This window comes from Haematobia irritans, chromosome 1 (assembly GCF_050003625.1).
Source record: "Haematobia irritans isolate KBUSLIRL chromosome 1, ASM5000362v1, whole genome shotgun sequence".
Classification (NCBI taxonomy): Eukaryota; Metazoa; Arthropoda; class Insecta; order Diptera; family Muscidae; genus Haematobia; species Haematobia irritans.
The window spans coordinates 195500541-195516513 of NC_134397.1; the positions used below are offsets into that span (position 1 = coordinate 195500541).

Sequence of the window (15973 nt, forward strand, 5' to 3'; positions counted from 1 at the left end):
AGATATATATGGAAGCTATATCTAAATCTGAACCGATTTCAACCAAATTTGGCACATTTACCGATACTATTAAGCTTACTCCTTGTGCAAAATTTGAAGCAATTCAGGGCAAAACTCTGGGTTTTGAGGCCATATAAGAGCTATATCTAAATATGAACCGATTTCAACCAAATTTGGCACATTTACCGATACTATTAAACGTACTCCTTGTGCAAAAATTTGAAGCAATTCAGGGCAAAACTCTGGATTTTGTGGCCATATAAGTCCAAATCGGACGAAAGATATATATGGGAGCTATATCTAAATCTGAACCGATTTGGATAATATTTTGCAAGTTTCTCGAGAATCATAAAATATTCGGATGCACGGAATTTGAAGAACATCGGTTGATAAACACGCCAATTATAACCAGATCGGGGATAAATATATATGACAGCTATATCTAAATCTGAACCGATTTTTTCCAAAATCAATAGCGATCGTCTTTGTTCCCCAAAACGATTCTGTGCCAAATTTGAGGACGATCGGACTTAAACTGCGACCTGTACTTTGCGCACAAAAATTCATGAACAGACAGACAGACGGACGGACATCGCTAAATCGACTCAGAATTTAATTCTAAGACGATCGGTATACTAAACGATGGGTCTCAGACTTTTCCTTCTTTGCGTTACATACAAATGCACACACTTATTATACCCTGTACCACAGTAGTGGTGAAGGGTATAACAAGTAAGGAAAGTCTAAAGTCGGGCGGGGCCGACTATATTATACCTGTACCACTTTGTAGATCCACATGTTCGATACCATATCAAATTCATCAAATGTGTTCAACAATATTTATAGACTTCAAATTTAAGTCGGCTAATGTCCTGGGTTGGAACACAATGTTAGGAAAAATAATACCCTGTTCGACAGTGTGGAGCAGGGTATAAAAATATGGGAAACATTTAAATCTGAACCAATTTTGGGGCAACTTCGCAAAAGTGTATTTATGATTTATCGGTCGATAGATATGTATTTATTAGAAATAAAGGAAAATCTGAGTCACTTTTGCAAGTTCTCGACTTCGCAGTGCGATTTTATAAGGAAAATGTGGGTATTTTGACCATTTTTGCCCAAATCGGAAAAACATATATATGGAAGCTATATAGAAATCTGAACCGAGTTCAACCAAATTTGACATGCATTCTAAGTATTTTAATTCTACCCCCCTTTCAAAAAATTTCACGTAAATCGGATTGCAACTTTGACCTCTGTGGTCATATGACGGAAAATCGGGCGAAAGATATATATGGGAGCTATATCTAAATCTGAACCGATTTCTATAAAATTTAGCACACTTGACTACACTACTAATTGTACTCCTAGTGCAAAATTTCAATCAAATTGGGCTAAAACTCTGGCTTCTGGGGCCTTATAACTCCATATCGGGCGAAAGATATATATGGGAGATATATCTAAATTTATTGATATTATTACTTCTTGTGATTGATTTTTGTTTCATTTAAAACAATTGTTGAATCAATAAAATTTTTAATTGCATATTTTTTAAAATGCAATTAAAATTTCAATTGGAAATATTTTTCTGTGTATGAATCACCAACGCCAAAAAGCATAAAAAAACTAGTTGATACACCTATTTTTGTTTCAATCGGATCGGATGAAATTTTCTTTTCCTGAAGGTCCAAGAAGTAAAAGCTGGGGAATGGTTTATTTTGGTGCTATATGTTATTATGGACCGTTATGGACCAATTTTTTGTTTTTAATTTTAACCAGATAGTATGAAATTTGCATCTTCCCGAAGATCGGGAAATCAAATCCGGTGATCACTTTATATGGGGGCCATGTATATTTTGAGATCAATATTGACTAATTTATGCATGGTTATTAGAGGCCATAGACCAAATCCACATATAGGATGAAATTTGCACATTTTAAAGGCTTTGTAAGCCAATTTAGGGGATCGGTTCTTATACTAACATCGCGTACCAAATTTTAACCGGATCGGATGAAATTTGTTTCTCCAAGAGAATCTGCAAACCAAATCAGGGGATCGGTTTATATGGGCACTATATATAATTAGGGACCCTCATGGATCAATTTTGCGTTGGTTGTTAGAGGGCGTACACTAATATCGCGTACCAAATTTCAACCGTATCGCATAAAATTTGCTCCTCCAAAGGGCTCGGCAAGCCAAATCTGGGGTTTATGTGGGGACTATACCAAAAAGTTGTCCGATATTATCATCCGATCTACATCAATAAGAACTAGTCAATTATATTTCATGTTAGCCTGATACCGAAATAGGCAATTAACGTCCAAATGCATTATATTTAATTTTACAATTATTAATCGAGCTTTATGGACAGATTTTGATTAAGGAACATGATTAATAGAGTCATTGAAAAGAAAACGCCAGATACAAATCTATACACGCCTGGACTGTACATGTTTCGATTCGGGCGAATGAATCTTTCCACAGCCTTTAGTATAGATTTGGCTGGGAGAGCCAGATTTTAGCCAAGATTTAAATAATAGCTCGTTTTGTTCAGAAGTTAGGTTTAATGAACTAGGAGAAAACAGTGAGTACGCTCAATTTTTGGAGCATTGAAAAGACTAACGAATCACAGATTTCGGTCAACTCGTAAAAAATTTAAAAATATATATTTTTATTTTCATGGGAATATAGAATAGTGTAATTTTTTAGTTTTAGCGTTCATATAATTTGGGGAAAATTTTTCTTAATACTGGCAACACTATATACTACCCACCTATGTAAGTTTGGCTTATTATCTTGTACGGTCATCATTTTTGGGGCTTGAACGCGCGGCCGAGGCCCAGCGACATATATGCAAAACGAACTGTCATATATAGTAGTTTTCATTAAGGGCTAAAACAATGTTTCTGAGGAGATCAAGAATCTCATAGCTACATCAATGACGGTCATCAAACTAACTATGTGTTTGGGTTTTAAAACTATTTTCCCTTTAAGAGCATCGTTTTATCTAAAAAAAAAAAAGTTTTCAGTTATAGAATGTGAACCACACTAATTTTTTTTTATGCTCCTAAATATTCTCATAGAATATTTAGGAGCATAAAAAACCCTTTTGAACAACGTAGGGATAGGTAAATAACTTTAAACATTTTTTACTCTACTGTCGCGGTATTCATATGGGGCACAGATTTTAATTGTGGTTAACATCAATCCGAACATCTCAAATCGTTGTAAACAGTGAACAATTTTAGAAAAATATAGTAATATAAATTTAAATTATAGTATGTGGAACTAACTCTGTCTAACAATTGAATGATTTTTATGCTAACCTTGAAAAATAATTGGATATTTTTCTATATTTACATAAATGAAATTATAATCCATCAGTAATAATAATAATTCCAAAATAAATTTCTAATACAAATTCGTTATCTATTCCATTTTATTAAAAAAAAAATCTGTTAATAAAATAGCACGAAGTATATCTGAAGAATTCAGTAGTGGTGATGCTCCACGCTTCAAAGATGAAGAATCGGTGGATAAAAATGAAGCAATGTCCGTTGTGGCAGGTGGTAGTGCAGCTGGCTGCAGCAGTGGTGGTTCATCTTCACATTATCGACCAGAGTCAGCATCGGGACATAAATCCGATAAATCGGATAAGGAAAAAGAGAAAAAGGAAAGAGAACGTGAAGAAAAGGATATAGGTAAGAGGATGGTGATGCGAGCATTCCGGCTATGATGGCACATAATTAATTATTGTGTTTTTGTTTGTTTTTCAACAATTATAGAAGCAATCAAAGTCTTTGATGGTAACAATTCATTTCGACGTCAGCTATATCGTGTCATAACTGTACCTCGTACTTATACATTGGAACAATTGTTAACAACAGCATTGCGAGCATTTCATATATCACGTGATCCCAGTGTAAGTATTACATTTAATTGTCAATACAATGGAATTTTCACTAGCTTAACTCAAGAGAAGATCTTACAATGTAAACAGATCGTTTTTGAAAAAACAAATTATGTTTTATTATTTATTCATTTAAATTAATTCATGATTTGATATATAGAGTGAGTGTCATAATAATGTGTATATAAGAACTTGTTCTAGAATATCTATTTACGATTTTATTCAGCATTTTTTGGTCTACTAACAGAGTATTGATACCTACACAGAAATAATTTACACCAAAATATCTCTCTTATTAAAATTTTAATTGAATTTTCAAAAATATTCAAGTAAAAATTTAATTGATTCAACCAATTTTTTAATTAAAACAAAAATCTGTTACAAAAATTAATAGTATAAATTAATTTGTTAATTCAAATCAATTAATTTTTTAATTTAATTCGGTGATTGATACTGTCATTTCTGTGTCTGTGAAGACATATCAATTAAAAATTAATTGAATCAATAAATTTCCTGATTGAATAAAAAAAAAATATTTTTTTGTTGTATGATTCAAAAACTGAAGACCTAAACGCTGAAACAAACTTTGTACACTTTTTTTATGCCCCCATCTACATCAGTTTATTGGGAGCGCAAATTAAAAATGCGGGATTACATTTTTTTAGAGTAATTTTATTTTTTTATTCATTTAAATTAATTTTTGATTTGATATATAGAGAGCGCGCTATAATAATGTGCATATAAATATTTGTTACAAAATACTTTCTAATCCCGCCATTATATTTTTATGATTTTATTTAACATTGTTTGGTCTATCAAAATAGTATTTAAATTTTAAATTCGAACATATTGGTAGCGCAAATTCAAAATTCGGAATTTTTCCAAAATATTTTAGAATTTATTCCAAAGACCAAACAAACGGATTTTTTGATAGTGAGTCTTCATTTATTCGAAAATCCCAATTTTTTTTAAATAGCTTTTCGGTCTTTTATTTTTCTTAAAACCGGTTAACCGGCAAAAATCGAAAAAATAAAAATTAGCAAAAATGAATTTCAAACACTAAGAGATTAAAAAAAATGACTTTCGGAAGAAACATATGGCAAAGTAGATAGCAGCATTATTGGAAAACAGAAATCCGGTTAACTGTTCAGTGTTGCCAGAAATCGGTATAACAGGTTGGGTGATAAGTCCCCGGTCTAATAAAGAAAAACACATTTTTTTGTCAAAATTCTTTTTTATTATTCAACATAGTTCCCTTCAAGAGCGATACAACGATTATAACGACCTTCAATTTTTTGATACCATTTTGGTAGAACTCCTTGGGTTTTGCCTCAAAACAGGCCTCAGTTTCGGCGATCACCTCTTCATTGCAGCCAAATTTTGTCCCTGCGAGCATCCTTTTGAGGTCTGAGAACAAGAAAAAGTCGCTGGGGGCCAGATCTGGAGAATACGGTGGGTGGGGTAGCAATTCGAAGCCCAATTCACGAATTTTTGCCATCGTTCTCAATGACTTGTGGCACGGTGCGTTGTCTTGGTGGAACAACACTTTTTTCTTCTTCTTATGGGGCCGTGTTGCCGCGATTTCGACCTTCAAACGCTCCAATAACGCCATATAATAGTCCCTGTTGATGGTTTTTCCCTTCTCAAGATACTCGATAAAAATTATTCCATGCGCATCCCAAAAAACATAGGCCATTACTTTGCTAGCGGACTTTTGAGTCTTTATAGCCGAGTCCGAACGGCGTTCCACACACCAGTGAAACCACTTAGAGAAGCTTTGAAACCCTCAGAAATGTAATGCTGGTGACATTTCTGAGGGTTTCAAAGCTTCTCTAAGTGGTTTCACTGGTGTGTGGAACGCCGTTCGGACTCGGCTATAAAAAGGAGGTCCCTTGTCATTGAGCTTAACATGGAATCGGGCAGCACTCAGTGATAAGAGAGAAGTTCACCACTGTGGTATCACAATGGACTGAATAGTCTAAGTGAGCCTGATACATCGGGCTGCCACATAACCTAACCTAACCTTGAGTCTTTCCACGCTTCGGAGACGATTCACCGGTCGCTGTCCACTCAGCCGACTGTCGATTGGACTCAGGAGTGTAGTGATGGAGCCATGTTTCATCCATTGTCACATATCGACGGAAAAACTTGGGTGTATTACGAGTTGCAAACACCGCTCAGAATCATCAACACGTTGTTACTTTTGGTCAAATGTGAGCTCGCGCGGCACCCATTTTGCACTTCCGCATATCCAAATTTTGATGAATGATATGACCACCACGTTCCTTTGATATCTTTATCTATCTCGATCAACTTCATTTTACGATCATTCAAAATCATTTTGTGGATTTTTTTGATGTTTTCGTCGGTAACCACCTCTTTCGGGCGTCCACTGCGTTCACCGTCTTCCGTGCTCATTTCACCACGTTTGAATTTTGCATACCAATCAACTATTGTTGATTTCTCTGGGGCAGAGTCTGGAAACTCATTATCAAGCCAAGTTTTTGCTTCCACCGTATTTTTTCCCTTCAGAAAACAGTATTTTATCAAAACACGAAATTCCTTTTTTTTCCATTTTTTTCACATTAACAAAAGTTGCTTCACAAAAGACGCTCTATCTCACAAACTAATTGACTTACAGACGTCAAATTTGGACACGAATCATTTGATACTTTATAAAAATAATATGCATTTAATATTAGCGACGCCATCTATGTGTCAGGCCGGGGACTTATCAGCCAACCTGTTAATCTTTTTTAACAAAATTTTATTTATATAGGAAATTTTGTCCAAATTTTTTATTTCTATAGACAATTTTGCCAAAGTTTTATTTCTATAGAAAATTTTGTCAAAATTTTATTTCTATAGGGAATTTTGTCAATATTCTATTTCTATAGATAATTTTGCCAAAAATTTTATTTCTATTGAAAAATTTGCCAAAAATTTATTTCTAGAGAAAATATTGTCAACATTTTTTCTATAGAAAATTGTGTCAAAATTTTATTTCTCCATCAAAAATTCTACCCATCTACAAAACAATAAAAAATATACAATTTCTGGTAGAATTCTACCAACTTTGACAACGTGTCTATCATCCAATGTTACTACTTGAATATTTAAAAGTAAATTTTCTTTTCTAAAAACGTATAGAGCATTTTCTCAAAATTTTATTTCTATATAGAAAATTTTGTCAGAAGTTTAAAATTTTTTGCAAGGTCTACCAAAACGTCAAGAATTCTACCATCTACAAAACAATGGAAAATCTACAATTTCTGGTAAAATTCTACCAACTATGACAACATGTCTACCACCCAATTCTACTAGTTGAATATTTAAAAGGAAATTTTCGCGTATAAATACAAGGTGACCGAATTCCCATTTTCATATCTCCAGCATTTGGAAGACGATCACCAGTCTCTTGGTGTTGTGGTTCGAAATCTTGATCTTACTGCAGCTTCCTGGATTTGACAAAATTTTAATTTTTAAATTATTATTGATTTTCTACAGCAGAGCCTCTTTCGTTATTAAAACAAGTATAAACGGCCGTAAGTTCGGCCAGGTCGAATCTTATGTACCCTCCACCATGGATTGCGTAGAAACTTCTACGAAAGATTGTCATCCACAATCGAATTACTTGGGTTGTGGTATCTTAAATCGTTTTCTAAATTGTGAGTTAGTCCATATGTGGTATATATTAGACAATAAAGGTATGTGTAGGTAAGTCTACAAATAATTACGAATCGATATAGACTTTTGCACGGTACATAGGGAGCCAGAATTGAAATATGGGGGTCGCTTATATGGGGGCTATATACAATTATTGATATGGACTAATTTTTGTGTGATTGGGGATCGATTTATCTGAGGGCTATATATAACTATAGACCGATATGGACCTAGTTAGGCATGGTTGTTAACGGCCATATACTAGCACAATGTACCAAATTTCAACTGACTCGGATGAAATTTGCTCCTCCAAGAGGCTCCAAAACCAAATCTCGGGATCGGTTTATATGGGGGCTATATATGATTATGGACTGATATGGACCACTTTTGGCATGGTTGTTAAATATCATATACTACCACCACGTACAAAATTTCAACCAGATCGGATGAATTTTGCTTCTCCAAAAGGCACCGGAGGTCAAATCTGGGGATCGGTTTATATGGGTGCTATATATAATTATGGACTGATATGAACCAATTCCTGCATGGTTGTTGGATACCATATACTAACATCACGTTGCAAATTTCAACCGGATCGGATGAATTTTGCTCCTCCAAGAGGCTCCGGAGAACAAATCTGTGGAACGGTTTATATGGGGGCTATATATAATTATGGACCAATATGGACCAATTTTTGCGTGTTTGTTAGAGACCACATTCTTACACCATGTTCCAAATTTCAACCGGATCGGATGAATTTTGCTCCTCCAAGAGGCTCCGGAGGACAAATCTGGGGATCGATTTATATGGGGACTAGATATATTTATGGACCGATATGGACCAATTCTTGCATGGTTGTTAGAGACCATATACTAACACCACGTACCAAATTTCAACCGGATCGGATGAATTTTGCTCCTCTAAGAGGCTCCGGAGGTCAAATCTGGGGATCGGCTTATATGGGGGCTATATATAATTATGGACCGATATGGACCAATTTTGACATGGTTGTTAGAGACAATATACTAACACCACGTACCAAATTTCAATCGGATCGAATGACTTTTGCTCCTCTAAGAGGCTCCGGAGGTCAAATCTGGGGATCGTTTTATATGGGGGCTATATATAATTATGGGCCGATGTGGACCAATTTTTGCATGGTCATTAGAGAACATATACCAACACCATGTACCAAATTTCAGCCGGATCGGATGAAATTTGCTTCTCTTAGAGGCTCCGCAAGCCAAATCGGAGGACCGGTTTATATGGGGGCTATACGTAAAAGTGGACCGATATGGCCCATTTGCAATACCATCCGACCTACATCAATAACAACTACTTGTGCCAAGTTTCAAGTCGATAGCTTGTTTCGTTCGGAAGTTAGCGTGATTTCAACAGACGGACGGACATGCTCAGATCGACTCAGAATTTCACCACGACCCAGAATATGTATACTTTATGGGGTCTTAGAGCAATATTTCGATTTGTTACAAACGGAATGACAAAGTTAATATACCCCCATCCTATGGTGGAGGGTATAAAAAAAACTTGTCAAAAATGTATTGGGGATTTTTGTGAGGAATCTAAATTTAAATTGGGGATTTTTGGGGACGAAAATATCATAATTTGGGGACAAGAGCCGGAAAAATACTGGCAACACAGTAACTGATGTTCAAAAACCGGGTTTCTCCATTAACCGAAAATGCAAATTTTCCGCTATCCTGTTTCGGTTTGTATAATTGAATACTGTTAACGGGTATATGCTTTGGACTACATCTCTACATCCATCTCTAGCCACTACTTTTTCTCATTTTTCTGGGAAATATCCGGATACCATGACGAAAAAACGACTCGTCTTTTGATTTAATCCGCGAATCGTCGCAATTTTTGACTACCTCATTAGAACGAGAATGCCTTACCTCATTTATCGGAACAAGTAGTGGGTCATTTATCGGAAGGAGCAATGTCTGGACTATACGGCGGGTGAGATAGGACTCCCAAGTTAAGTGTTTCCGAATAAGTTTTTTAAAGACTTTTCTGTAAGTTATCGTCCTGATAAATCACCTTGCCTTTCCAAATATTATGGTCGTTGATCTGGCAATGTTAGGTTTAAAAGTCTCAATTGAGCTCGGTTCAAAGATGTGGTGATCGTTTTACCCGGTTGTAGCAGCTGATAGTATGAGAGTTGTCTTTTATATTTCGGGTGTTACAATATGCCAACAATCTGGCAGCTCTATTGTAAAGCTTGACATTTTTGAGGTTACACGTACTATAAACGTTTGATATACGAGCGCTAATAAATGGAACTAAATCGTGAACATTTTCGTGCGATTATTTGTTACAAATTTCGACGTGGATTAACTCAACAGCAGTGCATCGAATAACTTAATTAAATTTTTGGCTATGAAGCTCTGTCAAGGACTAGTGTTTATCGATGGTATGGCCAATTCAACCCAGGTCGTAGTTCACTCGAAGATGAATTTCGTGATGGTCGTCCAAAATCAGTTGTTGTTGTTCCGGAAACCATTCGAGTTGGATTCCATGGGAATTGCAAGTCTATTTACGATTTTTTTATAATTTCAATTAAAGTTAATTTATTTATCTATAATTTAATAAATTTCTCGAACTTGTAATGAAATTTTAAATTAATTAGTTTTTGGTTTTATATAAACAAATAAAATAATTCGATTTTTGTTTATATTTGATAGGCATTTTACTTAACCGATTTATATGCTCCCGTTGGCATGGAAGATGCCGCTTTGCAAGATCCAAATCCAGTTCTGAGTTTAAATCACATGGAGGGTAAACGACCAGCTATATTTCTTCGGTTTCAAGACAAGGACAATGGATTTGTTCGTGTTTATCCTGGTAAATTGCAGTGCTCTCTGGAAGAGCCCTATGTTAGTGTTCCTGTCGATTCAACGACCACTATTAAGGATTTGATACGTGATGCTCTTGATCGTTTTGGTTTACAGGATAATCCATTCGATGATTACAGGTAATAATCGACTGACTACCATATGCCTGCGGAATGATTTAACGTTTTTTTTTTTATTTGTTAGATGTTCCCAAGTATTATTAGATAGTGGTGTTACGGAACGCATTTTATCTTGGTCCGAACGTCCATGGAATATTATGAAACAAATGGGCAAAGACTCTATACGTCAAATGGAATTGATGCGTTTCTATTTGCAACATCGTCAGGATCCCCATGGTCCGAATATTGCTTTATTCGTAGGCAATCTAGATCCTGGCAAATCGCAACGTAAATATGAAGATTTCCTCAATAAGTACTTAACAGAAGATAGTAAATTTACAAGTATTGGTCCCATATACTATGAATATGGTTCATTGGTATTGACCTATGAAGATGCCCAAAAGGCGGTAAGTAATGTCATTTTCTTTTTATATCATCCAAAATTGGAATTTCTCATTGATTGCTTTTAATTTTAGGTTCGAGCTTTCTATATACTACGTGAAGTCCGTTGGGATGGCAAAGATTTATTGGTAATGCTATTGCCAAATATTGAACCAAGTATGGTGCCATCCGATATAAATCCCTTGCTGGTATTTGTAAATGTAAAATCTGGCGGCTGTCAGGGCTTGGAGTTGATATCAAACTTTAGGAAACTTTTGAATCCGTTTCAGGTATTCAATCTTGAAAATGGTGGACCATTACCAGGGTAAGTATCATACAGGGGAGAATTACCGAAAAACGACGAATTAATGTTCAAGTTCGATTTGAACATGTGGAAAGAGTAGGCATCAGAGAACTTCAAAAAAAAAAATGATTTTTAAAAATGATTTTTTAAAAAAATGATTTAAAAAAATGATTTTTTTTTAAATGAATTTTTAATCGAGTCCATGCCTGTAGAACCTACTGCAGTGAGACTCGTCCATTTGCTTAGTACGTCCACATAGGGATGATCTTTAACTAAAATGTGCTCTCAGAGAAACTGGGTAATAAGTTTTTGAAATTGGGTTTGGCAGAGCAAGAATATTGGGGTTCCAGATGAGTGAGTCGTCTGTCACGCTGCTATTATTCGTAATTTAAAATTTAGGCATATAACTGCCTCACTTGTCTGACCTACCCAGTAAAAAAAGCTTCGCCAAAAAAGTAGTGAAATTATTCTTTGTGGATCCGGAAGTAGTGCAAAATTGGCGCAGAAGCGATGAATTTAACATGGGCTTGTCATAGGGCGGATGAAATTGCATCACTTCTTACTCTGTGCTTCCAATTCCGTGTTTTGGATGTGAATTAAAAATATTGTCATATTTTGACAAATAAATAATTTTTATGATTTTTAATGCATTCTAACACATGTCCGAAACGTTTGAATTAAAATATTCTGAACAATTCGCAATATTTCTTGAATGGATTTAGATTTTTTTATCACGGCTACCGCTAGAGTATCCCCATGAATACCACCTGACCTAGAAGATTTCATTTATAACTCTAATCATAGAGCTCATAATGATGATGGCTGATATGTAATGCAACAAAGTAAAGCGCTATAATTTTTACTTTTTTAATGTTATTGTTGTGGATATAATATTAAATTATAGACTATAGAAAATTTTGTCAAATTTTTTTTTTTCTATAGAAAATTTTGTCAAAATTTTACATCAATAGAAAATTTTGTCAAAATTTTATCTCTAAAGAAAATTTTGTCCAAATTTTAATTCTATAGAAAATTTTGTCAAAATTTTGTTTATATAGAAATTTTGTCAAAATTTGATTTATATAGAATATTTTGTTAAAACTAGATTTTTATAAATTTTTTTCAAAATTTTACTTCTATAGAAACTTTTGTCAAAATTTTATTTCTATAGAAAATTTCGTCAAAATTATATTTCTATAGAAAATTTTGTCAACATTTTATTTCTATATGGGAGAGGAATATTTTGCAAAATCTACCAAAACACCATATATTCTACCAAAAATAAAGAATCTACCATTTTTGGGAGAATTTTACCAACTGCGACAACCATGCCTAGAAATTCATCAAAATACTGCAGAGCACAAAAAAGTCTATAATTTTAGTTCTATAGAAAATTTTGTCAAAATTTGATTTATATAGAACATTTTGTCAAAATTTTATTTCTATAGAAAATTTTGTCAACACTTTATTTCTGTACAAAATGTTGTCAAAATTTTATATTGATAGAAAATATTCTCAAAATTTGATTTCTATAGAAAATTTTGTCAAAATGTTATTTCTGTAAAAAATACTGTAAAAATTTTATTTCTATAGACAATTTTTTCAAAATTTTATTTCTATAAAAAAACTTGTCAACTTTTTATTTCTATAGAAAATGTTGTCAAAATTTTAATTCTATAGATTTTTTTTCGAAATTTTATTTCCACAGAAAATTTTGTTAAAATTTTATTTCTGTAGAAAATTTCGTCAAAATTTTATTTCTATAGAAAATTTTGTCACAATTTTATTTCTATAGAAAATTTTTTTTAAAATTTGATTTTTATAGAAAATTTTTAAAAATTTTATTTCTGTTGTCAAAATTTTGTTGATATAAATATAAATTTTGTTAAAATGAGATTTTTATAAACATTTTTTCAAAATTTTACTGCTGTAGAAACTTTTGTCAAAATTTTATTTCTCTAGAAAATTTCGTCAAAATTTTATTTCCACAGAATATTTTTTTTTTAATTTTATTTCCACAGAATATTTTTTTTAAATTTTATTTCTATAGAAAATTTTGCCAAAATTTTATCTCTAAAGAAAATTTTTTCAAAATTTTATTTCTATCGAAAATTTTGTCAAAATTTTATTTCTATAGAAAATTTTGTCAAAATTTTTTTTTTCTATAGAAAATTTTGTCAAAATTTTACATCTATAGAAAATTTTGTCAAAATTTTATCTCTAAAGAAAATTTTGTCCAAATTTTAATTCTATAGAAAATTTTGTCAAAATTTTGTTTATATAGAAAATTTTGTCAAAATTTGATTTATATAGAATATTTTGTTAAAACTAGATTTTTATAATTTTTTTTCAAAATTTTACTTCTATAGAAACTTTTGTCAAAATTTTATTTCTATAGAAAATTTCGTCAAAATTATATTTCTATAGAAAATTTTGTCAACATTTTATTTCTATATGGGAGAGGAATATTTTGCAAAATCTACCAAAACACCATATATTCTACCAAAAATAAAGAATCTACCATTTTTGGGAGAATTTTACCAACTGCGACAACCATGCCTAGAAATTCATCAAAATACTGCAGAGCACAAAAAAGTCTATAATTTTAGTTCTATAGAAAATTTTGTCAAAATTTGATTTATATAGAACATTTTGTCAAAATTTTATTTCTATAGAAAATTTTGTCAACACTTTATTTCTGTACAAAATGTTGTCAAAATTTTATATTGATAGAAAATATTCTCAAAATTTGATTTCTATAGAAAATTTTGTCAAAATGTTATTTCTGTAAAAAATACTGTAAAAATTTTATTTCTATAGACAATTTTTTCAAAATTTTATTTCTATAAAAAAACATGTCAACATTTTATTTCTATAGAAAATGTTGTCAAAATTTTAATTCTATAGATTTTTTTTCGAAATTTTATTTCCACAGAAAATTTTGTTAAAATTTTATTTCTGTAGAAAATTTCGTCAAAATTTTATTTCTATAGAAAATTTTGTCACAATTTTATTTCTATACAAAATTTTTTTTAAATTAGATTTTTATAGAAAATTTTTTTAAATTTTATTTCTGTTGTCAAAATTTTGTTGATATAAATATAAATTTTGTTAAAATGAGATTTTTATAAACATTTTTTCAAAATTTTACTGCTGTAGAAACTTTTGTTAAAATTTTATTTCTCTAGAAAATTTCGTCAAAATTTTATTTCCACAGAATATTTTTTGTTAATTTTATTTCCACAGAATATTTTTTTTAATTTTATTTCTATAGAAAATTTTGCCAAAATTTTATCTCTAAAGAAAATTTTTTCAAAATTTTATTTCTATAGAAAATTTTGTCAAAATTTTTTTTCTATAGAAAATTTTGTCAAAATTTTTTTTCTATAGAAAATTTTGTCAAAATTTTATCTCTAAAGAAAATTTTCTCAAAATTTTATTTCTATAGAAAATTTTGTCAAAATTTTGTTTATATAGAAAATTTTGTAAAAATTTGATTTATATAGAATATTTTGTTAAAATTAGATTTTTATATTTTTTTTTTTAAATTTTACTGCTATAGAAACTTTTGTCAAAATTTTATTTCTATAGAAAATTTCGTCAAAATTATATTTCTATAGAAAATTTTGTCAAATTTTTATTTCTATATGGGAGAGGAATATTTTGCAAAATCTACCAAAACATCATATATTCTACCAAAAATTAAAGAATCTACCATTTTTGGGAGAATTTTACCTACTGCGACAACCATGCCTAGAAATTCATCAAAATACTGCAGAGCACGATAGTAGCTCTGCGTTATTTTGGCCCATTCCCGGCAAAATGCCGTCTTGAGATGTGTCTATCATCTCAATACGGCATATTTTTGACCAGCATTAGTCTTCAAAGTGCTTCAGACGCAAAAGTCGGATTCACATCCGAAGATTTTAGTAACATTGTGGGGTACAAATGAATCGAGGAACCTCTTTTTTAAACCATTCTTGGTTTGTGTTTTTTTGTTAATTTTGTCAAAATTTTATTTCCACAGAATATTTTTTGTTAATTTTATTTTCACAGAATATTTTTTTTAATTTTATTTCTATAGAAAATTTTGTCAAAATTTTATCTCTAAAGAAAATTTTGTCAAAATTTTATTTCTATAGAAAATTTTGTCAAAATTTTTTTTCTATAGAAAATTTTGTCAAAATTTTATATCTATAGAAAATTTTGTCAAAATTTTATCTCTAAAGAAAATTTTGTCAAAATTTTATTTCTATAGAAAATTTTGTCAAAATTTTGTTTATATAGAAAATTTTGTCAAAATTTGATTTATATAGAATATTTTGTTAAAATTAGATTTTTATAATTTTTTTTTTCAAAATTTTACTGCTATAGAAACTTTTGTCAAAATTTTATTTCTATAGAAAATTTCGTCAAAATTATATTTCTATAGAAAATTTTGTCAAAATTTTATTTCTATATGGGAGAGGAATATTTTGCAAAATCTACCAAAACATCATATATTCTACAAAAAAGTAAAGAATCTACCATTTTTGGGAGAATTTTACCTACTGTGACAACCATGCCTAGAAATTCATCAAAATACTGTAGAGCACGATAGTAGCTCTCCGTTTTTTTGGCCCATTCCTGGCAAAATGCCGTCTTGGGATGTGTCTATCATCTCAATACGGCATATTTTTGACCAGCATTAGTCTTCAAAGTGCTTCAGACGCAAAAGTCGGATTCACATCCGAA

At 31.6% G+C, this 15973-nt stretch overlaps 1 protein-coding gene across 8 annotated transcripts in view; it reads left to right on the forward strand.

Moving 5' to 3' along the window:
* Positions 1 to 15973, forward strand: part of LOC142222356 (diacylglycerol kinase theta) — a 120900-nt gene that overhangs the window by 66068 nt on the left and 38859 nt on the right. For all 8 annotated transcript variants that reach the window (XM_075292467.1, XM_075292462.1, XM_075292464.1 and 5 more), the window contains 5 exons: positions 3472 to 3702; positions 3787 to 3923; positions 10286 to 10575; positions 10640 to 10961; positions 11031 to 11260. In XM_075292467.1, coding sequence (XP_075148582.1) covers positions 3472 to 3702; positions 3787 to 3923; positions 10286 to 10575; positions 10640 to 10961; positions 11031 to 11260 — 1210 coding nt within the window. The remainder of the gene's footprint in view (positions 1 to 3471; positions 3703 to 3786; positions 3924 to 10285; positions 10576 to 10639; positions 10962 to 11030; positions 11261 to 15973) is intronic.